The following is an 18,663-nucleotide window of genomic DNA, read 5'->3' as shown; positions in this document are numbered from 1 at the left end:
CACAGCAAAATTTATTTTTAAAAAAGAAATCAATCAGGGTTTATGAATTACATTTGGCATGATTAGTTGTAAGCTATAACCTTATCAGAGGCTTTCTTTGTGAGGGTGGGACAATATCTGTTCTTTTTCATTTATTTTGGGTGCCTTCTGGGATTTGTTGGACTTTGGTTTGCCCCTAGAGATTCCTTTTCCTCAGAACTAGTGGCTTTCCTATGAATATTTTTGTATGAACAGTTACCACCCCTCGTCAGTAAATCTTATGGGACTTGGCTGTTCCTATTGAGTGACTTTCTCAATTCCTTTCTCCCTTGGGAAGGTGTGAGAGTGGGGCTCACTGACTTGAAAATTTTCATTTTCTTGTGCCACCATGCCTGGCTAATTTTGTATTTTTAGTAGAGAGGGGTTTCTGCATGTTGGCCAGGCTTGTCTCAAACACCTAGCCTCAAGTGGTCTCCCTGCCTTGGCCTCCCAAAGTACTGGGATTACAGGCGTGAGCTACTGCACCTGGCCAGGGAGACCCCATCTCTAAAAAAGTTTTAAAAAGTCACCGGGCATGGTTGTGTGCTCCATGCGCTTACAGTCCTAGTTGCTCAAGAGGCTGAGACCAGAGGCCTACTTGAGCCCCAGAGCTCGAGACTGCAGTGACCTATGATTATGCCACTGCACTCTAGCCTGGGCAACGAAGTGAACTGTCTCAAAAAAAAAAAAAAAAAAAATTATTTGTTTAAAGAAATGTTGCTTAAGGCCAGGTGTGGTGGCTCACGCCTGTAATCCCAGTACTTTGGGAGGCCGAGGTGGGCGGATCACCTGAAGTCGGGAATTCGAGACCAGCCTGACAACATGGAGAAACCCCGTCTCTACTAAAAATACAAAATTAGCCGGGCTTGGTGGCGCATGCCTGTAATCCCAGCTACTCGGGAGGCTGAGGCAGGAGAATCTCTTGAACCTGGGAGGAGGAGGTTGCGGTATTGCCCTCCAGGGCAACAAGCACAAAACTCTGTTTTAAAAACAACAGCAACAACAACAACAAAAAACAATTGTCATTGCAATGGCTTATGCTTGTAATCCCAGCACTCTAGAAGGCCGAGGTGGGCAGATCACCAGAGGTTGGGAGTTTGAGACCAGCCTGACCAACATGGAGAAACCCCATCTCTACTAAAAATACAAAAAATTAGCCAGGCGTGGTGGCGCATGCCTGTAATCCCAGCTGCTTGGGAGGCTGACACAGGAGAATCGCTTGAACCCGGGAGGTGGAGGTTGCGGTGAGCCGAGATTGCGCCATTGCACTCCAGCCTGGGCAGTAAGAGTGAGACCGTCTCAAAAAAAAAAAAAAAAAAAAAAAAAAGAGTTGTTCCGGCTATTGACTCTATCCTTGCTCTATTGGAATCAGACTTTTCATTTTCTTGCGCCACCACGCCTGGCTAATTTTGTGTTTTTAGCAGAGACGGGGTTTCTCCATGTTGGCCAGGCTTGTCTCAAATGCCTAGGGGTTGGAATCAGACTTTCCTAGAGTGGGCCAGCCATGGTGCACAGGTTCCACAGGTGATTCTAATATTCACTCTGATTGAGAATCATTGGGCCTTGTAAATTATAAAGTGTCCATTGGCCTAATTTTTTTCTTTTTGAGTTATAATGGTTTCTCGACATTTGCAAAAATAAAGGGAGGGAGGAGTTAAACTTTTTTAATGAATGGAGGAGAAATGCAAAATTTTCTCATGTAGAAATGTCTCTGGGTATAAAATAAATTATTATTTTTCTGATGAAGAGAAAATAAGCGTTATGTTAATTGAGAACCATAAGACAATATAATTGTTATTCTGTTGATTTGATCATTCATATTTCTTTAGCAATTTCTAGAACTGTGTGCCAACCTGTGTTCTGGAACATGAGGTACTATTCTAGATGCTGATTATAATATATGTAATTACTGAGCACCTCTTAAATATACATGTAATTTATTTTCACCTTTTTTGTGGTTTTGATTTTGATACTTCCAGGTTCTTCAGATAGATCCTGAAGTTACAGATGAGGAAATAAAAAAGAGGTTTCGGCAGGTACAGTACTATTTCCCTGTTTGAACTTTTTGAAAATGTATGAAGGACATGATTCTTTTACCACTTGCTATTATTGACTTGATATGTTTGGGCCAAAATTTAACTTTTTTTTTAAGGCTGTGTAACCATTTTGTAAAAAGAGCTCATAATAATATATAAAACCTTAAATTAATGACCATAGCTTACCTATGAATAGAATGAATTTTATATCCAAATAGAATCTCTGCAGCTCCTTAATTAAGAGGGATAAGTATAAAGGAGAATAATAGAGCTTGCATGGAGTTACAACTACCAAACCATCTGTCTTCTAGGAGGGAACATGTCAAATGATTCATAGCACATTTTTATCTTTAAGACCCCATTCATCTGTAATTTTATCTTTTATTTTTATTCTTATTTTTCAAGACAGAGTCTTGCTCTGTCACCCATGCTAGAGTGTAGTGGCGTGATCTCGGGTCACTGCAACCTCCACCTCCTGGGTTCAAGCGATTCTCCTGCCTCAGCCTCCCAAGTAGCTGGGATTACAAGTGCGTGCCACCACACCCGGCTAATTTTTGTGTTTTTGGTAGAGACAGGGTTTCCCCATGTTGCCAGGCTGGTCTTGAACTCCTGACCTCAAGTGATCTGCCTGCCTCACGGCAAAATGCTGGGATTACAGGTGTGAGTCACTGCACCCGTCTGTAATTTTATCTTTTGCCAACTTAAATGAATACCCAAGAGTTAACTGGTATAATATAAAGAGTGCTTTTTGAAAGTTATCCAGGAAAGGAGATCTATACCTTCTGATTCTTGCCCCTTCTTATATTTAATAACTGGAACTACAAAGTTTTAAAATAAACTTAAAAAAAATCCTTCCAGTTTTGACAGCTGAGTAACCCTCCCCCAGCCTTTTTTTCTTAAAATTATTATTATTATTATTTGAGACATGGTCTCACTCTGTCACCTAGGCTGGAGTGCAGTGGTGTGATCTAGGCTTACTGCAACTTCTGCCTCCTGAGTTCAAGCAATCCTCCCTCCTCAACCTCCCCAGTAGCTGGGACTACAGGTGTGCATCACCATGCCCAGCTAATTTTTGTGTTTTTTGTAGAGACAGAGTTTCGCCCTCTTGCCCAGGCTGGTCTCAATTCTGGGCTCAAGCGATCCGCTGGCCTCGGCCTCTCAAAGTGCCGTGATTACAGGTATGAGCCACCGCACCTGGCTGCCTTTTTTTCTATGAGTTTAGTAATCATAGTCCCTATAATTTGTCTTTGCAAATTGGATTTTCTGTATATTCCATGTCTTCTTAAAAAACTTTCCTTAGCTTCTTTATATTCTTATGTACTTCATATTTTAATAGGGTCTGACCAGAGCTGAATGTAATTTTCAGCTTCTGCATGAGATACTTGTTAATATCCAGTGGTGTGCTTGTTTCTTTAGTACAGTAATTTTCCCCATATTGCTGACTCATAGTCATTTTCTGATCTGCAGTTAAGCCAAGATGTTTTTTATCTTGGTCTACGTAATCATATCCCATTATATAACTTTATAGCTTTTTTTCCTTCCTAAGCTCTCTACTCTATACTTATATTTAGAGCTTTTTTCCTTTTTCTAAAATTTCAAATTTTCTAATATAATCATTACTAATGATTCCCATATTAGTAAGCATTTAAGTTCACAGTCAAAACAACTTTTTATGTAGCTACATAAAGAACTTAATAAGAGTTAAGAACTCTTAATAAATCATTAATATGGACTGATAGTTAAGAGTGTGCATATTGGAGCTATATAACTAGTTTAAATCTTTACTGTACCACTTAACAAGCAGTGTAAACTTGAGCAAGTTACATTCAACCTTTCCGTGTCTGTTACCCCGTTTGTAAAATGTAATTATGGTGTCTATCCCATGAGTTTGTTGTAAGGATTTAAATGATGTATTACACAGAAGGCATTTAGAGTAAGTCTTGGTACGTAATGTATCCTCACTATATGCTAACTATTGTCAGCATGTGTTAGTCTGCTAATTTCTTTACTTGCATGGTTTGTTTCATTCTTATAACAGCCCAATTAGATATAGGTACCTAGTATTATCTCATTTACAGAGCAGGAAGCTGAGGTAGAGATAGGTTAAGTGAGTTGCTCGAGGTTTCATAGCTAGTAGGTGATTGAAGTTGGAATTAGAACCCAGCATAATGGTTCCAGTAATGCTGAACGTAGCATTAGATTCCCATTGTTGTCATTCCCCAACATAGGTCCCTGGGTTCCAACTAGTTGGTTTCTGTCAGTGACAGTATGTCATGGTTTTTAAGTGTGAGTATCTGAATTACCTATGGAAGTTCTTTTTTTTTTTTTAGCTGGTTTATTATAAAAATTTTATATAGAAAAAAGAATGGACTAGCACAGTGGCTCATGCCTGTAATCCTGGCACTTTGGGACGTTGAGGCGGGCAGATTGCTTGAGCTCAGGAGTTCGTGACCAGCGTGGGCAATATGGTGAAACCCCGTCTCTACAAAAAACCGGAAACAACAACAACAAAAACCAAATATTAGCCGGGCGTGATGATGCGTGCCTGTAGTCCCAGCTACTCGGAAGGCTGAGGTGGGAGGATCACTTGAGTCCAGGAGACTGAGGCTGCAGTGAGCTGGGATAGCACCATTGCACTCCAGCCTGGATGATAGAGCAAAACTCTGTCTCAAAAAAAAAAAAAAAAAAAAAGAATGGAACAATGAATATTCATATATCCACCATCTATATTGAACAATTAATTTCATTAAAATACATGTAGTATTTATTTATTTATTTATTGAGACAGAGTCTGGCTCTGTCACCCAGGTTGCAGTACAGTGTTGCGATCTCGGCTCACTGCAGCCTTCACCTCCCGAGTTCAAGTGATTCTCCTGCCTCAGCCTCCTGAGTAGCTGGTATTATAGATGTGTGCCACCGTGACTGCCTAATTTTTGTAGTTTTAGTAGAGACGGGGTTTCACCGTGTTGGCCAGGCTGGTCTTGAACTCCTGACCTCAAGTGATCTGCCAGCCTCAGCCTCCCAAAGTGCTGGGATTACAGGTGGGAGCCACCACTCCTGGCTGACATTGACTATATATTTAACTATATATTTTTGGCTGGATTATTGTAAAGTAAATTGCAATAAGCCATGAGGCTTTACCCCTAAATACTTCAGCACGTACCCTTCCCAAATAAAGGACATTTTCTTGCATAGCCACTTATCCCACCTAACAAAATAAGGGCTAATTCCCTCCGATCATCTGAAACCCAGTCTAATAGAGGTTTACAAAGTGCAGATGCCAAAGACTGACTCAGAAGGTCTGAGTGTGGAAATTAGAATGCTATTTTTTTTTCAGAACCTTCACAGGGTTGGAACACAGCCAGAATGAGAAACTGCTTTAGATTAGAAGTTCTTTTAGGAGAGAGATGATGTCTCATACCTACTTTAGCCACCTTAGTGCTCAGTACAGGTTGAGTATCCTTTATCTGAAATGCTTGAGACTAGAAGTATTTCAGATTTCAATTTTTTTCAGATTTTGGAATATTTGCAGAATGCATAATGGTCGAGCATCCCTAATCCAAAAATTCAAAATGTTCCAATGAGCGTTTCCTTGGAGCATCATGTCAGCACTCAAAAAGTTTCAGATTTTTGAGCATTTTGGATTTTGAGTGCTCAACCTGCATAAGGAACATAATAGGAACTTGATACTTTTCAGTCTCCCTCCTCCCCCAAATTATTACAACATCTTCATAGTGCTAGGCTTCCATTTGTTTTTGTTTTTTTTCCTGGAGACAGGGTCTCACTTTGTTGCCCAGGCTGGAGCGCAGTGGCACAATCTCAACCTCCCAGGCTGAAGTGATTCTCCCACGTTAGCCTCTAAATAGCTGGGACTACAGGCGACCACGACCACGTCTGACTAATTAAAAAAATTTTTTTTTGTAGAGGTAGCGTCTTGCTATGTTGCTCAGACTGGTCTCGAAGTCCTGGACTTAAGTAATCCTCTCACCTCAGCCTCCCAAAGTGGTGGGATGACAGGCGTGAGCCTCTGTGCCTGGCACGTTTGTTCTCAACTTTGTGATTAAAACCGGAGATGTTTCCTAGTTGTACCTTTACCTTTTGGTGCTTGAATTTTGTTAAAGATCAATATTTCTGGGCATTTAAAGAGATTTGTTAATTTTTTAAAATGCTTCTTGCTAAGAGTGTCTTTTTGCCATAGGACCTTAGAGCTTTTGGTTGTAATGAGACAGGGCAGGCTGAAAGTTAGTAAATGTTTCTCTTATTGACAACCCCAACTTTTCTCTTATTGTAGTTATCCATCTTGGTGCATCCTGACAAAAATCAAGATGATGCTGACAGAGCACAAAAGGCTTTTGAAGGTATTTGTAAATTTACCTGCTTCTGAGTATTAGATTGTGAATGGCAGGGCCTAACTATTCCTTGTCCTAGATCAAGCAGAGACTGTTGTAGTTTTGTCTTCTGGTCACCAAGAAGCTGTGGTTTTCAGTAGAACAGTTGCCATTTCAAAGCAGAATGTTTTGTTTAAGAAGTAAACCTTAACTTTGCTTTGTTAAAACTTTTATATGCCAACAAAGACTGTTATTGCCTAGGATCATTTTTTTTCTTTGAACATAAAGAATTTTATCACTGAATTAAATCCAGATGTGGTGCCTTGAGTATATATTTAATTTTTTCCAAGGCTCTCAAGGAAAGTCATTGCTATAGTTGAATGTTTTTTTTTTTAAATTAGTTTAACAATAGTAAATAATTAAAGTAGGGAATGCTTTAGACAGCACAAGTCCATTTACACTGCCTGAGTATAGTTCAGACTTTCAGAGGGTGTTTGCAGAAACAGTTAATTTCAATGTTTTGCATTAGCTGTGGACAAAGCTTACAAGTTGCTACTGGATCAGGAGCAAAAGAAGAGGGCCCTGGATGTAATTCAGGCAGGAAAAGAATACGTGGAACACACTGTAAGTATTTATAGTGCTGCTGTGTTTACAGGAAGTATCAGCAAGCCTTGGGCACCTTGTAGGAGGGTACATATTAACATAGTAATGCCTACTGGCACAACTTGTGGATGCTTATGTGCTCTCCACCACTTTGCTGTGGTGGTCATGAATAGTGTGTGCCTGAAGCTGTAATTCACCCCTAAGAGAAGAACTCAGATGAGGAGTAGCTAGGACACTGCTCCTACCTGTTTCTCTGCCAGTCCTGTGTTGGGGAGAAAGGGTCGTTCTCTCCCTCTCGTTGCATATTGCCACTTACTCCATTCTTAGAGTAGAAATATGGAGCAGCCTGTGACCCTTGACTCTTGATTTTTATTCTTGTCCCTGGTGAAGGGTTTGGAACAAGGCTTGTCTAAGGCTAGCAAGAGGATAGGGGTAAACTTTTTTTAAAATATGAGGAGGTTTATGCCCATCTTAATAACAGAGTTGGGAAGAACTCAATTGAAGGAAACTGAGTTGTAGCTGGTGTTATTTTTGTTTGCTCTTGAGGGCCTACATAAATCTCCCATGTGATGGGAAATGTCAGTATGGCTTTCCTGAGGTAAGAAAGGTCTTTTAACTTTTTACTTGCTGGGGCAAGAATCTTGAGGCCATTTATAAGAGCTGTTTCAATTGTGATTGGATATGACTTTTCACATTGAAGAGCTTTGAAATGTGAAACCGAACTTTATAACCATAGTAATGAATCCAGTTTAGGTGAGGAAAATGGATAAGAAGAGGAGACAAAGGGCCCATAACTACGTCCTGCCGGTCATGTGTTGGAAATGGCACTTGTAGGCCCTATCCTTGTAGAAATAGGAAAAGTTCCTGACAGTTTCTCCTTAAATCATTGTGGTAGTTACCCTTCCTATATCTTTTACCTGTAAGAATGTCATCCTTAGGCTTCCTGACCACAGGGTGGCAGTAGGGCCTTTCTGAGCTTAGAGGGCACTTGGCTTTTGCTGGTATAATAGACTGGTATAATAGTTCATGGAGTAGTGTCATTCTTGTATGAATGGGTATATTTAATTTTTTTTTTTTTTTTAATCTCAGTAGTGACCAAAGTGATAAAAGTATCAGTTAATATGATGTGTGGTTTAGGGAGGTTCCATGGTGAAAATGATCAAGAATGTAGTTATAGAAATGCCAGAAAAACTACTTGGACATAATGCCACAAATTCTGTAGCTTCTTCTAAAACTTGACAAATATATTTTCTTTGCTCTAAACACATAACCACAAGCCAAGAAAGGTAAATTAGTAGTCTGTTTATTTCATCAAAAACGTTTTGGATCTGATGAGTTGGGGACAACCTCCCGTTGGTCCCCTTTCATCTTTCGTTCTTCCTGGTAGATTGGATTTTAGATGAGATTAGAAAACGGACTTGTGGTTCCTAATTGTCCTTGATTCCATTGTTCTTTTGAGGAGGGAGGGGAGGGGCTCATGTTTTTTTTAATGGAAACTTTTTGCTATACCTGTGCCTACAGAAAGTTACATATATTGTATGTGTACAGCTCAGTGGATATTCTCAAAGCACAGGTGCTCGTCTTTTGATGAAAAAAAATTCTTTTTAGGTGAAAGAGCGAAAAAAACAGTTAAAGAAGGAAGGAAAACCTACAATTGTAGAGGAGGATGATCCTGAACTGGTGAGTTAAATATGGGAAACGCCACTGTATCTTGTGTGACTGAGTCTACGAATTGGTGAGTTACAGAGACAGAAGCCAAAAGAATGATGACTATATGCTATTTCACATTTATTTATTTATTTATTTATTTATTTATTATTTTTGAGACTGAGTTTCACTCTTGTTGCCAGGCTGGAGTGCAATGGCGCAATCTCAGCTCACTGCAACCTCTGCCTCCCAGGTTCAAGCAATTCTCCTGTTTCAGCCTCTCAAGTACCTAGGATTATAGGTGCATGCCCCCACGCCCGGCTAATTTTTGTATTTTTAGTAGAGACGAGGTTTCATCATATTGGTCAGGCTGGTCTCAAACTCCTGACCTCAGGTTATCTGCCTGCCTCTGCCTCCCAAAGTGTTCGGATTACAGGCATGAGCCACCACGCCCGGCCTTATTGTTTTATTTTTTATTTTTTGAGATGAACTTTTACTCTTGTTGCCCAGGCTAGAGTGCAATGGTATGATCTCGGCTTACCGCAACCTCTGCCTCCTGGGTTCAAGTGATTCTGCCTCAGCATCCCGAGTAATTGGGATTACAGGCATGCACCACCACGCCCAACCAATTTTGTATTTTTAGTAGAGACGGGGTTTCTCCATGTTGGTCTCAAACTCCTGACCTCAGGTGATCTGTCCGCCTTGGCCTCCGAAAGTGCTGGGATTACAAATGTGATCTACTGTCCCTAGCTGTCACATATTTTTAATTTTAATTTTAATTAATTAATTAATTAATTTTTTGAGAGGGAGTTACACTCTTGTTGCCCAGGCTGGAGTGCAATGGCGTGATCTCGACTCACCGCAACCTCCGTCTCCTGGGTTCAAGCAGTTCTCCTGCCTCAGCCTCCCAAGTAGCTGGGATTACTGGCATGCACCACCATGCCCGGCTAATTTTTAGTAGAGACGGGGTTTCTCCATGTTTTTCAGGCTGGTCTCAAACTCCCGACCTCAGATGATCTGCCTGCCTCGGCTTCCCAAAGTGCTGGGATTACAGGCTACAGGCATGAGCCACCGCGCCCAGCCTCCGGCTAATTTTTTTATATTTTTAGTAGAGACGGGGTTTCATCATGTTGGCCAGGCTGGTCTTGAACTTCTGACCTTGGGTGATCCACCTGCCTCGGCCTCCCAAAGTGCTGATATTACAGGTGTGAGCCACCGTGCCTGGCCTCATTTTTATTTTTATTTTATTTTATTTTATTTTTTTGAGACGGAGTCTCGCTCTGTTGCCCAGGCTGGAGTGCAGTGGCCGGATCTCAGCTCACTGCAAGCTCTGCCTCCCAGGTTTACGCCATTCTCCTGCCTCAGCCTCCCGAGTAGCTGGGACTACAGGCGCCCGCCACCTCGCCCGGCTAGTTTTTTGTATTTTTTAGTAGAGACGGGGTTTCACTGTGTTAGCCAGGATGGTCTCGATCTCCTGACCTCGTGATCCGCCCGTCTTGGCCCCCCAAAGTGCTGGGATTACAGGCTTGAGCCACCGTGTCCGGCCTCATTTTTATTTTTTTAAAAAACATTTCATTTGGCTGGGTGCAGTGGCTCACACCTGTGAGCCCAGCACTTTGGGGAGGCTGAGGCGGGCGGATCACGAGGTCAGGAGATCGAGACCATCCTGGCCAACATGATGAAACCCCGTCTCTACTAAAAATACAGAAATTAGCTGGGCATGGTGGCGCATGCCTGTAATCCCAGCTACTTGGGAGGCTGAGGCAGGAGAATCGCTTGAACCCGGGAGGCAGAGGTTGCAGTGGGCCAAGATCGTGCCACTGCACCCCAGCCTGGCAACATAACAAGACTCCGTCTCAAAACAATAACAACAACAAACATTTTATTTGAACTTAAAATGTATAAATATATATTTATTTATGTATTTGAGACAGGGTCTTACTCTGTTGCCCAGGCTAGAGAGCAGTGGTGCAATCTCAGCTCACTGCAACCTCTGCCTCCCAGGTTCAAGTGATTCTCCTGCCTTAGCCTCCTGAGTAGCTGGGATTACAGATGCGAACCATCAAGCCTGGCTAATTATTGTATGTTTAATAGAGATGGGATGTCACCATGTTGCTCAGGCTGATCTCAAACTCCTCACCTCAAGTAATCTGCCCGCCTTGGCCTCCCAAACTGCTGGGATTACAGGTGTGGGCCACCGCACCTGGCCCAACTTTCTTCAGTTGTTTTTTTTTCCTGATTATAAAAGAACACATGCTAATGATAGAAAATTTGGAAAAAGCAGAGAAATATAAAAAATATAAAATCACCAGTGTCTGTCTATCCAGTGTTTGGAGCTTTTAAAGATATTGAGCTATTCATTACAGACTCCTTTATATCTTAGATGTTTGTCTTTATTAGGGACTGGAGTTTGAAGCATTTTTTTTAGTGAGCAGTGTCTAGTAGGTAACAGGATAAAAGAAAAGTCACAGAAATTTAGGGACTTCTTTATTTTCCTTTCTCTCCATATGTCACTCTTTGCTCCAGTGTCTGATTTTAGAATTTAGGCACTATTCAATCTGCATGACAGATTACTTTTGTACTTACATGTCTATTTAAGATACATTATATCTGGAGAAAAATATTTAAAGGTAGAATAACATAAGCTCTGTTCTTAAGAACTCTTGAAAATAAAGGATTAAAAACTGGTAGGGAGGGGATTGTAATTTCATTAACTTGGTGTGACATTTACCTTCATTTATTTTTTGGTAATTTTTTTTTAGAGCTAGGGTCTCCCTTTGTCACCCCAGCTGGAGTATAGTGGCGTGATCTTAACTCACTGCAGCCTCGACCTCCTGGGCACAAGTGATCCTCCCACCTTAGTGGATATTATACATTCTAATAATAACCTCTGGTGGCACATACCTATAATCCGAGTGCTTTGGGGGCTGAAGTGGGAGGATCTTTTCAGCCTAGGAGTTTGAGGCTGTAGTGAGCTATGATCACACCACTGCACTCTAGCCTGGGTGACAGATTGAGACAAAAACAATAATAATAAATAATAATAGCTTCTGTTCCTATCTTTGTAAGACTACTATGTAATATACTTTTTTTTTTTTTTTTTTTTTTAAAGAGATAGAGTCTTGCTCTGTTGTCCAGGCTGGAGTGCAGTGGCATAGTCATGGCTCACTACAGCGTTGACCTCCTGAGCTCAAGCAGTCCTCCCACCTCAGCCTCCTGAGTAGCTGGGACTACAAGTGTGTGTAGCCATACCTGGTTAATGTTTTATTTTTAATATTTTTTGTAGAGATGGGATCTCACTATGTTGCTCAGGGTGGTCTCAGACTCGAGGACTTAAGTGATCCTCCTGCCTCCCCCTGTTGAAATGCTGGATCTACAAATGTGCACCACCATGCCCTGCTAATTTTTGTTTGATTTTGAGATGGGAGTTTCGCTCTTGTTGCCCAGGCTGGAGTGCAATGGCATGATCGTGGCTTGCTGCAACCTTCGCCTCCTAGGTTCAAGTGATTCTCCTGCCTAAGTCTCCCGAGTAGTTGGGATTACAGGCACACACCACCATGCCTGGCTAATTGTTATATTTTTAGTAGAGACGGAGTTTCTCCATGTTCAGGCCAGGCTGGTCTTGAACTCGACCTCAGGTGATCTGCCCTCCTTGGCCTCCCAGAGTGCTGGGATTACAGGTGTGAGCCACCACTCCTGGCCTGCGCACTAGTTTAAATAAATTTTTTTTTGTAGCGATAGAGTTTCACTATGTTGCCCAGGCTAGTCAAGCTGTTAGCCTCAAGCGATTGTCCTCCCTTGGCCTCCCAAAGTGTTGGAATTACGGGTGTGAGCCACTGTGCCCAACCTGTGCCAGGTTTTAATCTGCTTTATCTTGGGCTCCAAGTGAAAGTACATGGTTCAAATTGCTGGTAAAAATATTTTCTCTGATTTTCTTTTGTTCTTGATTTTCTTGTAGTTCAAACAAGCTGTATATAAACAGACAATGAAACTCTTTGCTGAGCTGGAAATTAAAAGGAAAGAGAGAGAAGCCAAAGAGATGCATGAAAGGTACATATCAGTATATTCATTTTAAACCATATTTAAATCCCTAGATTAACTAACATTGGTCTTTGGTGATTTTCCTAATGAAGGAATTATGTGGCATATCATTTAAGAGACTATAAAAATAGTTACCAAAAAACAATCAAGCTTTTGTTATTTTTTTTGTTTTTTGTTTTTTGTTTTGAGATGGAGTCTTGCTCTGTCACCCAGGCTGGAGTGCAGTGGCGCGATCTCGGCTCACTGCAAGCTCCACCTCCCGGGTTCACGCCATTCTCCTGCCTCAGCCTCCAGAGTAGCAGTCCCTACAGTAGCAAGGACTAGTTTTTTTGTATTTTTTTAGTAGAGACAGAGTTTCACTGGGTTAGCCAGGATGGTCTCAATCTCCTGACCTCGTGATCCGCCCGTCTCGGCCTCCCAAAGTGCTGGGATTACAGGCTTGAGCCACCGCGCCTGGCCACAATCAAGCTTTTGAATCACCAGGGTAATAAGTTTTTTTTCCTTTGACTTTTGGGAATTACTGAATAGCTCTGTCCTTAGGGAGTGTATTTTTTATTTATTTTTTTGATACAGTCTTGCTCTGTCGCCAGGCTGGAATGCAGTGGGGCAGTCTTGGCTCACTGCAATCTCCACCTCCTAGGTTCTAGCAGTTCCCCTGCCTCAGCCTCCCAAGTAGCTGGGACTACAGGTGTATGCCACCATGCCCGGCTAATTTTTTGTATTTTAGTAGAGATGGGGTTTCACCATGTTGGCCAGGATGGTCTCGATCTCCTGACCTTGTGATCCACCTGCCTTGGCCTCCTAAAGTGCTAGGGTTACAGGTGTGAGCCACCGCACACTCTCAGGGAGATTATTTATAATCAAGAGCCTTATGTGTGTTCTTCCTGACGTCCTGGAGTGAAATAAGCAGCTGTTACGGCCACTGTTACTGAGGCCAGAACCTTTTGTGGGACTAGTGGCTGCAGCTTTGGTGAGTGTATAGTACTGTACAGTGTCATCGGTAACAAAATGTTTAATGTTCTAAAATATGATTTCTCTTGAACATCAGAAATGTTAGAGTTTTGCTCTTGTTACCCAAGCTGGAGTGCAGTGGTGTAATCTCAGCTCACTGCAACCTTCACCTCCTGGGTTCAGGTGATTCTCCTGCCTGAATTCTCCTGCCCAGCTAATTTTTACATTTTTAATAGAGACGGGGTTTCACCATGTTCATCAGGCTGGTCTCGAACTCCTGACCTCACGTGATCCACCCACCCCAGCCTCTCAAAGTGCTGGGCTTACAGGTGTGAGCCACTATGTCCGGCCGAGTTTTGTTTCTCTATGTATTTTATATTGTTGTTTGGTATGTACCAGTAACTAAAATTTGCTAGTTGAGGTTGTGTGAAATGTCTTAGTTTTGGGATAGGGTTTTGTCTAGAGATCTTAAGAACTTTGGGTTTATAATGGTCATTCTGCTGAAGTAAGGTGGCCTGTGTTCTCGACATAGCTTTGTCACTGAAACAGCCCAAAACCTCACATTGCTCTTGGCTGGGCTTTGGTTACTTTATCTGTGTAACAGAGATATTTATGTCTTTCCCCACAGCCATGCCCACAGTCTGATCTGCGTGTTTTAGAATGAGACATTCATGAAAATACTTTGAGCCCTTTCCAGACAGCCATCTTTGTAGACTTCTAGGGGAACTGATTTACTATATATGCTTGCTTCTGTGGGGAGATGCCATCTTGTATGGTTAATTCAGTCTATAAGTATCATATAAATAATATGATCTGGTTTTCCTCCTAGGAAACGACAAAGGGAAGAAGAGATTGAAGCTCAAGAAAAAGCCAAACGGGAAAGAGAGTGGCAGAAAAACTTTGAGGTAAATTTCTAAGGTGGCCAGGGATTCTAATTCCAGAATAAGGCAACTTGGTTCCTGCGGCACTCCCAGGACTGAGTTGGGTAGTCAGAGGGAAGTGGGATATGTGGGGAAGAGTGGGAGCTGTGAAGAATGAGATTGGTCTTGGCTCAGCCTCCTGTAAACTCTGTAGCCTTGGCAAGGGCAATGAGGATCCTGGAATGGCTTTTTAAAAAATTATTACTATTTTTTTTTTTTTTGAGACAAGAGTCTCACTCTGTTGCCCAGGCTGGAGTGCAGTGGCGCTATCTCGGCTCACTGCAATCTCCGCCTCCCGGGTTCACGCCATTCTCCTGCCTCAACCTCCCGAGTAGCTGGGACTACAGGCGCCTGCCACCACGCCCGGCTAATTTTTTTGTTTTTTTAGTAGAGACAGGGTTTCACCATGTTAGCCAGGATGGTCTTGATCTCCTGACTTCGTGATCCGCCTGCCTCTGCCTCCCAAAGTGCTGGGATTACAGGCGTGAGCCACCGCGCCCAGCCTAAAAAATTATTTTTTAAAATTATTGTTTAATTTATTTTTACAGCACACTAACAGTTTGACCCTGAATGGTTTTTTAGATTGTAGTAGGCACAGCTGCCCAGTGGGCTCAAGAAAAATGGATTGCACTTTTAATTTAGGGGATAAACATAGAGTATTGCCCTGCTTGGAGATCTGTTAGTAGACGCTGAAGTTCTTGTGGCCCCAGTGTCCTGCCTACAGAGAGAGTTAGAACTTTTGAACTTGACTCTTCTTTGACACCCTGGTTATATCCTTCAGGTGGCTGGCCAGAAGGATTGTGGCAACATTTGGTCTTTTCTTCTATAGGATTTAGGACTCATGGTTAGGGGCTGGCTAATCAGAGTTGATGACTTTGTTTCTGTTCCACTTTATGTATGGAAAGAGAAAAAATGGTAATGAGGTAGAGGTCCTAGTGACCATCCCTACACAACTGGCTAGGCATTGTACTGGCTTTGGAGCAGCCATCCAAGTTTTGGGGGGCAGCAGAAAGATGTAGTGGAAAGAGTAGCTGTACTGCTAGCTAGCTCTATGACTTTGAGAAAATCATTTAACCTTTTTGAGCCTCAGTGTTATTTGTGAAGCACTGGTAGCAGTACACACCATAGTCGGGTTTGGGGAAGATTAGAAATACCATATGCTGTCCAGGCACGGTGGCTTACGCCTGAAATCCCAGCACTTTGGTAGGCCGAGGAGGGTGGATCACGAGGTCAGGAGATCGAAACCATCCTGGCTAACATGGTGAAACCCTGTCTCTACTAAAAATACAAAAAATTAGCCAGGCCTTGTGGCGGGCGCCTGTAGTCCCAGCTACTTGGGAGGCTGAGGCAGGAGAATGGGATGAAGCCGGGAGGTGGAGGTTGCAGTGAGCTGAGATCACGCCACTGCACTCCAGCCTGGGCGACAGAGCAAGACTCCGTCTCACCATCTCACAAAAAAAAAACCAAAAAAAAAAACAAAAAAAGAAATACCATATGCTACACGTCTATCCTTGAGGTCCCAAGAAATAGGGCCTCGGTGTTGTGATGATTATTACTCATTTTGTCCTCCTCTTCCAACCTGCAGCTCATCCTGCTTTCTAGGGGTGCTGTGACACTTTCTCAGGCCCATGGGAGTAGGAGGAAAGCTCTATTCTACTCTTTTTTTTTTTTTTGAGACGGAGTTTCGTTCTTGTTGCTCAGGCTGAAGTACAATGGTGTGATCTCGGCTCACTGCAACCTCCGCCTCCTGGATTCAAGCGATTCTCCTGCCTCAGCCTCCCAAGTAACTGGGATTACAGGCATGCGCCACTGTGCCTGGCTAAGTTTTTATATTTTTAGTAGAGATGGGGTTTCTCCATGTTGGTCAGGCTGGTCTCGAACTCCCAACCTCAGGTGATCCACCTGCCGTGTGAGCCACCATGCCCAGCCTATGCTACTCTTTTTTTTTTTTTTTTTTTGACGGAGTCTCACTGTGTCTCCCAGGCTGGAGTGCAGTGGCGCGATCTCGGCTCACTGCAAGCTCCGCCCCCCGGGTTCACGCCATTCTCCCGCCTCAGCCTCCCGAGTAGCTGGGACTACAGGCGCCCGCTACCGCGCCCGGCTAGTTTTTTTTTTTGTATTTTTAGTAGAGACGGGGTTTCACCATGTTAGCCAGGATAGTCTCGATCTCCTGACCTTGTGATCCACCCGCCTCGGCCTCCCAAAGTGCTGGGATTACAGGCTTGAGCCACCGCGCCCGGCCTATGCTACTCTTTTTTCTTTTTTTTCTTTCTTTTTTTTTGATATGAAGTCTCGCTCTTGTTGTCCAGGCTGGAGTGCAGTGGCCTGGTCTTGGCCCACTGCAACCTCTGCCTCCCAGGTTCAAGTGATTCTCCTGCCTCAGCCTCCTGAGTAGCTGGGATTACAGGCACCTGCCACCATGCCTGGCTAATTTTTGTATTTTTATTAGAGACAGGGTTTCACCATGTTGGCCAGGCTGGTCTTGAACTCCTGACCTCAGGTGATCTGCCCGCCTCGGCCTCCCAAAGTGCTGGGATTATAGGTATGAGCCACTGCGCCTGGCCAGCTCTATTCTACTCTTGGATTATTCCAGGGGACTGAACTGAGCTGGGCTACAGGAGGGTGGATGGATGGCAGAGCAGGTTTAGGCCTTTCCACTCGTTAAGTGGTCTCCTCACCTCAAACTTCTTTTGTACTTAGGAAAGTCGAGATGGTCGTGTGGACAGCTGGCGAAACTTCCAAGCCAATACAAAGGGGAAGAAAGAGAAGAAAAATCGGACCTTCCTGAGACCACCAAAAGTAAAAATGGAGCAGCGTGAGTGACCACCCAGGTCACAGGCACAGAACCTTCCCCCTGCTATCTCCCTTCCTGCTTCGAAGGACTCATTCTTTCCTCCCACTTCCACCCCAACATAGAGTAGAATTTGCTTTTTAGTCCATTTTGTTTTCAATACAATTTAATATTGATCAGAGAAATTCTTTTGTACATTGAAATGAGGGGCTTGGTTTAAAAAAAGACCTTCCCCTCTCCCTGCCCCTAGAACAACCAGGATTGGAAGGTGCCACCACTGGTGCTGCCTTCTCTCCCCACAGCCTGTCACTCAGTGTTTTGTACTTCACTGAATTGTGATGGTTAGAAACTTCGTGGATAGTTTGTGGAAATCATCCGATTAAACATATTGCTTAAAATGGTGTTGCTGTGACTTCAGAGACAAGCCTGGAAGGGGCACCTTAGGAAGCCCCTTCGCTTCAGTTGCTCGCTTCTGGGTGTGCTCCCTTCGAAGGCCCAGATGAGACAGGGAACACTTGTGGGCACACAGAGCGGCATCTGATGCCCTGATGCCCTGTGGTGTTTGGCATGTGCCCCCGTCTACTGACCAATCAGCGTGGCATGAGGTCCACGCCACCCAAACCTTTCACTTTCCAAAGAGCTAGCCGTCCTCCACCCAGTACCATGTCCTAGCCTGTCTGCATTTGTTAGTGGTAATATTCTTTATGTATAATAAATTTTTATACCCAAGCCATTGATGTACTCTTCCTTGTACTCTCCCTTGTGGGTCCCTTATCTGGCTTGGCCCAACCCCAAAATGCTTTGGGGTTGGACAGACTTGGCTGAACCTTAGTTTCTTCATCTACAAAATGGGAATATAAATTACTGTGGCAGCTTTTAGGGAGGATTTGCCATGGCATATACAAGGTAGCTACCACAGTGCTCCTTGGGTATTGCCCATATACTATTATTTCTGTGTAAAATGAAGATACTGATTGTTTTGAGGATTAAATGAAGTAATATATGAAAGCGTCCAGTTCATAGCCTATGCCTAGACGTCCTGCTTGCTTTCAGGGACGGAATCAGCCCTTGGGAGGGGCCTAAAGTGAGAAGTGGAAAGGTGACACTTGAAATGTGAAGATAAAGGAAACTAGGTGACTCAAAACTAGACTTTGCTTTTTGCAATGTCTTGTAGATGAGTAAACAGGCACCATGACTACGAAAGGCACCGTGTCTTTTAGTATCATGAGAAGTGCAACTTTCCTTTCTCTGTGGGAGAGGACAGAGGCTTGGGTGTCTTACTGTCCTTCCAAGTACAGCTGAGCACGTCCAAACCACACATGAAGTAG

General features: G+C 43.1%; 1 protein-coding gene across 2 annotated transcripts in view; it reads left to right on the top strand.

Moving 5' to 3' along the window:
• The window catches only part of DNAJC8 (DnaJ heat shock protein family (Hsp40) member C8), a 30,943-nt gene extending 12,879 nt beyond the window's left edge, over positions 1-18,064 (top strand). For both annotated transcript variants that reach the window (XR_004183688.1, XM_031666105.1), the window contains 7 exons: positions 1,998-2,054; positions 6,346-6,412; positions 6,912-7,006; positions 8,594-8,665; positions 12,591-12,682; positions 14,454-14,529; positions 17,245-18,064. Coding sequence is in view for 1 of the 2 variants with exons in the window: in XM_031666105.1 (XP_031521965.1) it covers positions 1,998-2,054; positions 6,346-6,412; positions 6,912-7,006; positions 8,594-8,665; positions 12,591-12,682; positions 14,454-14,529; positions 17,245-17,367 (582 nt within the window). In the remaining variant the exon portion in view is untranslated. The remainder of the gene's footprint in view (positions 1-1,997; positions 2,055-6,345; positions 6,413-6,911; positions 7,007-8,593; positions 8,666-12,590; positions 12,683-14,453; positions 14,530-17,244) is intronic.
• Positions 18,065-18,663: the final 599 nt, after the last annotated feature.

Source organism: Papio anubis, chromosome 1 (assembly GCF_008728515.1).
Source record: "Papio anubis isolate 15944 chromosome 1, Panubis1.0, whole genome shotgun sequence".
NCBI lineage: Eukaryota > Metazoa > Chordata > Mammalia > Primates > Cercopithecidae > Papio > Papio anubis.
Note: the sequence above shows the minus strand (reverse complement) of the source record. Positions and strands in the feature narration are given on the sequence as shown.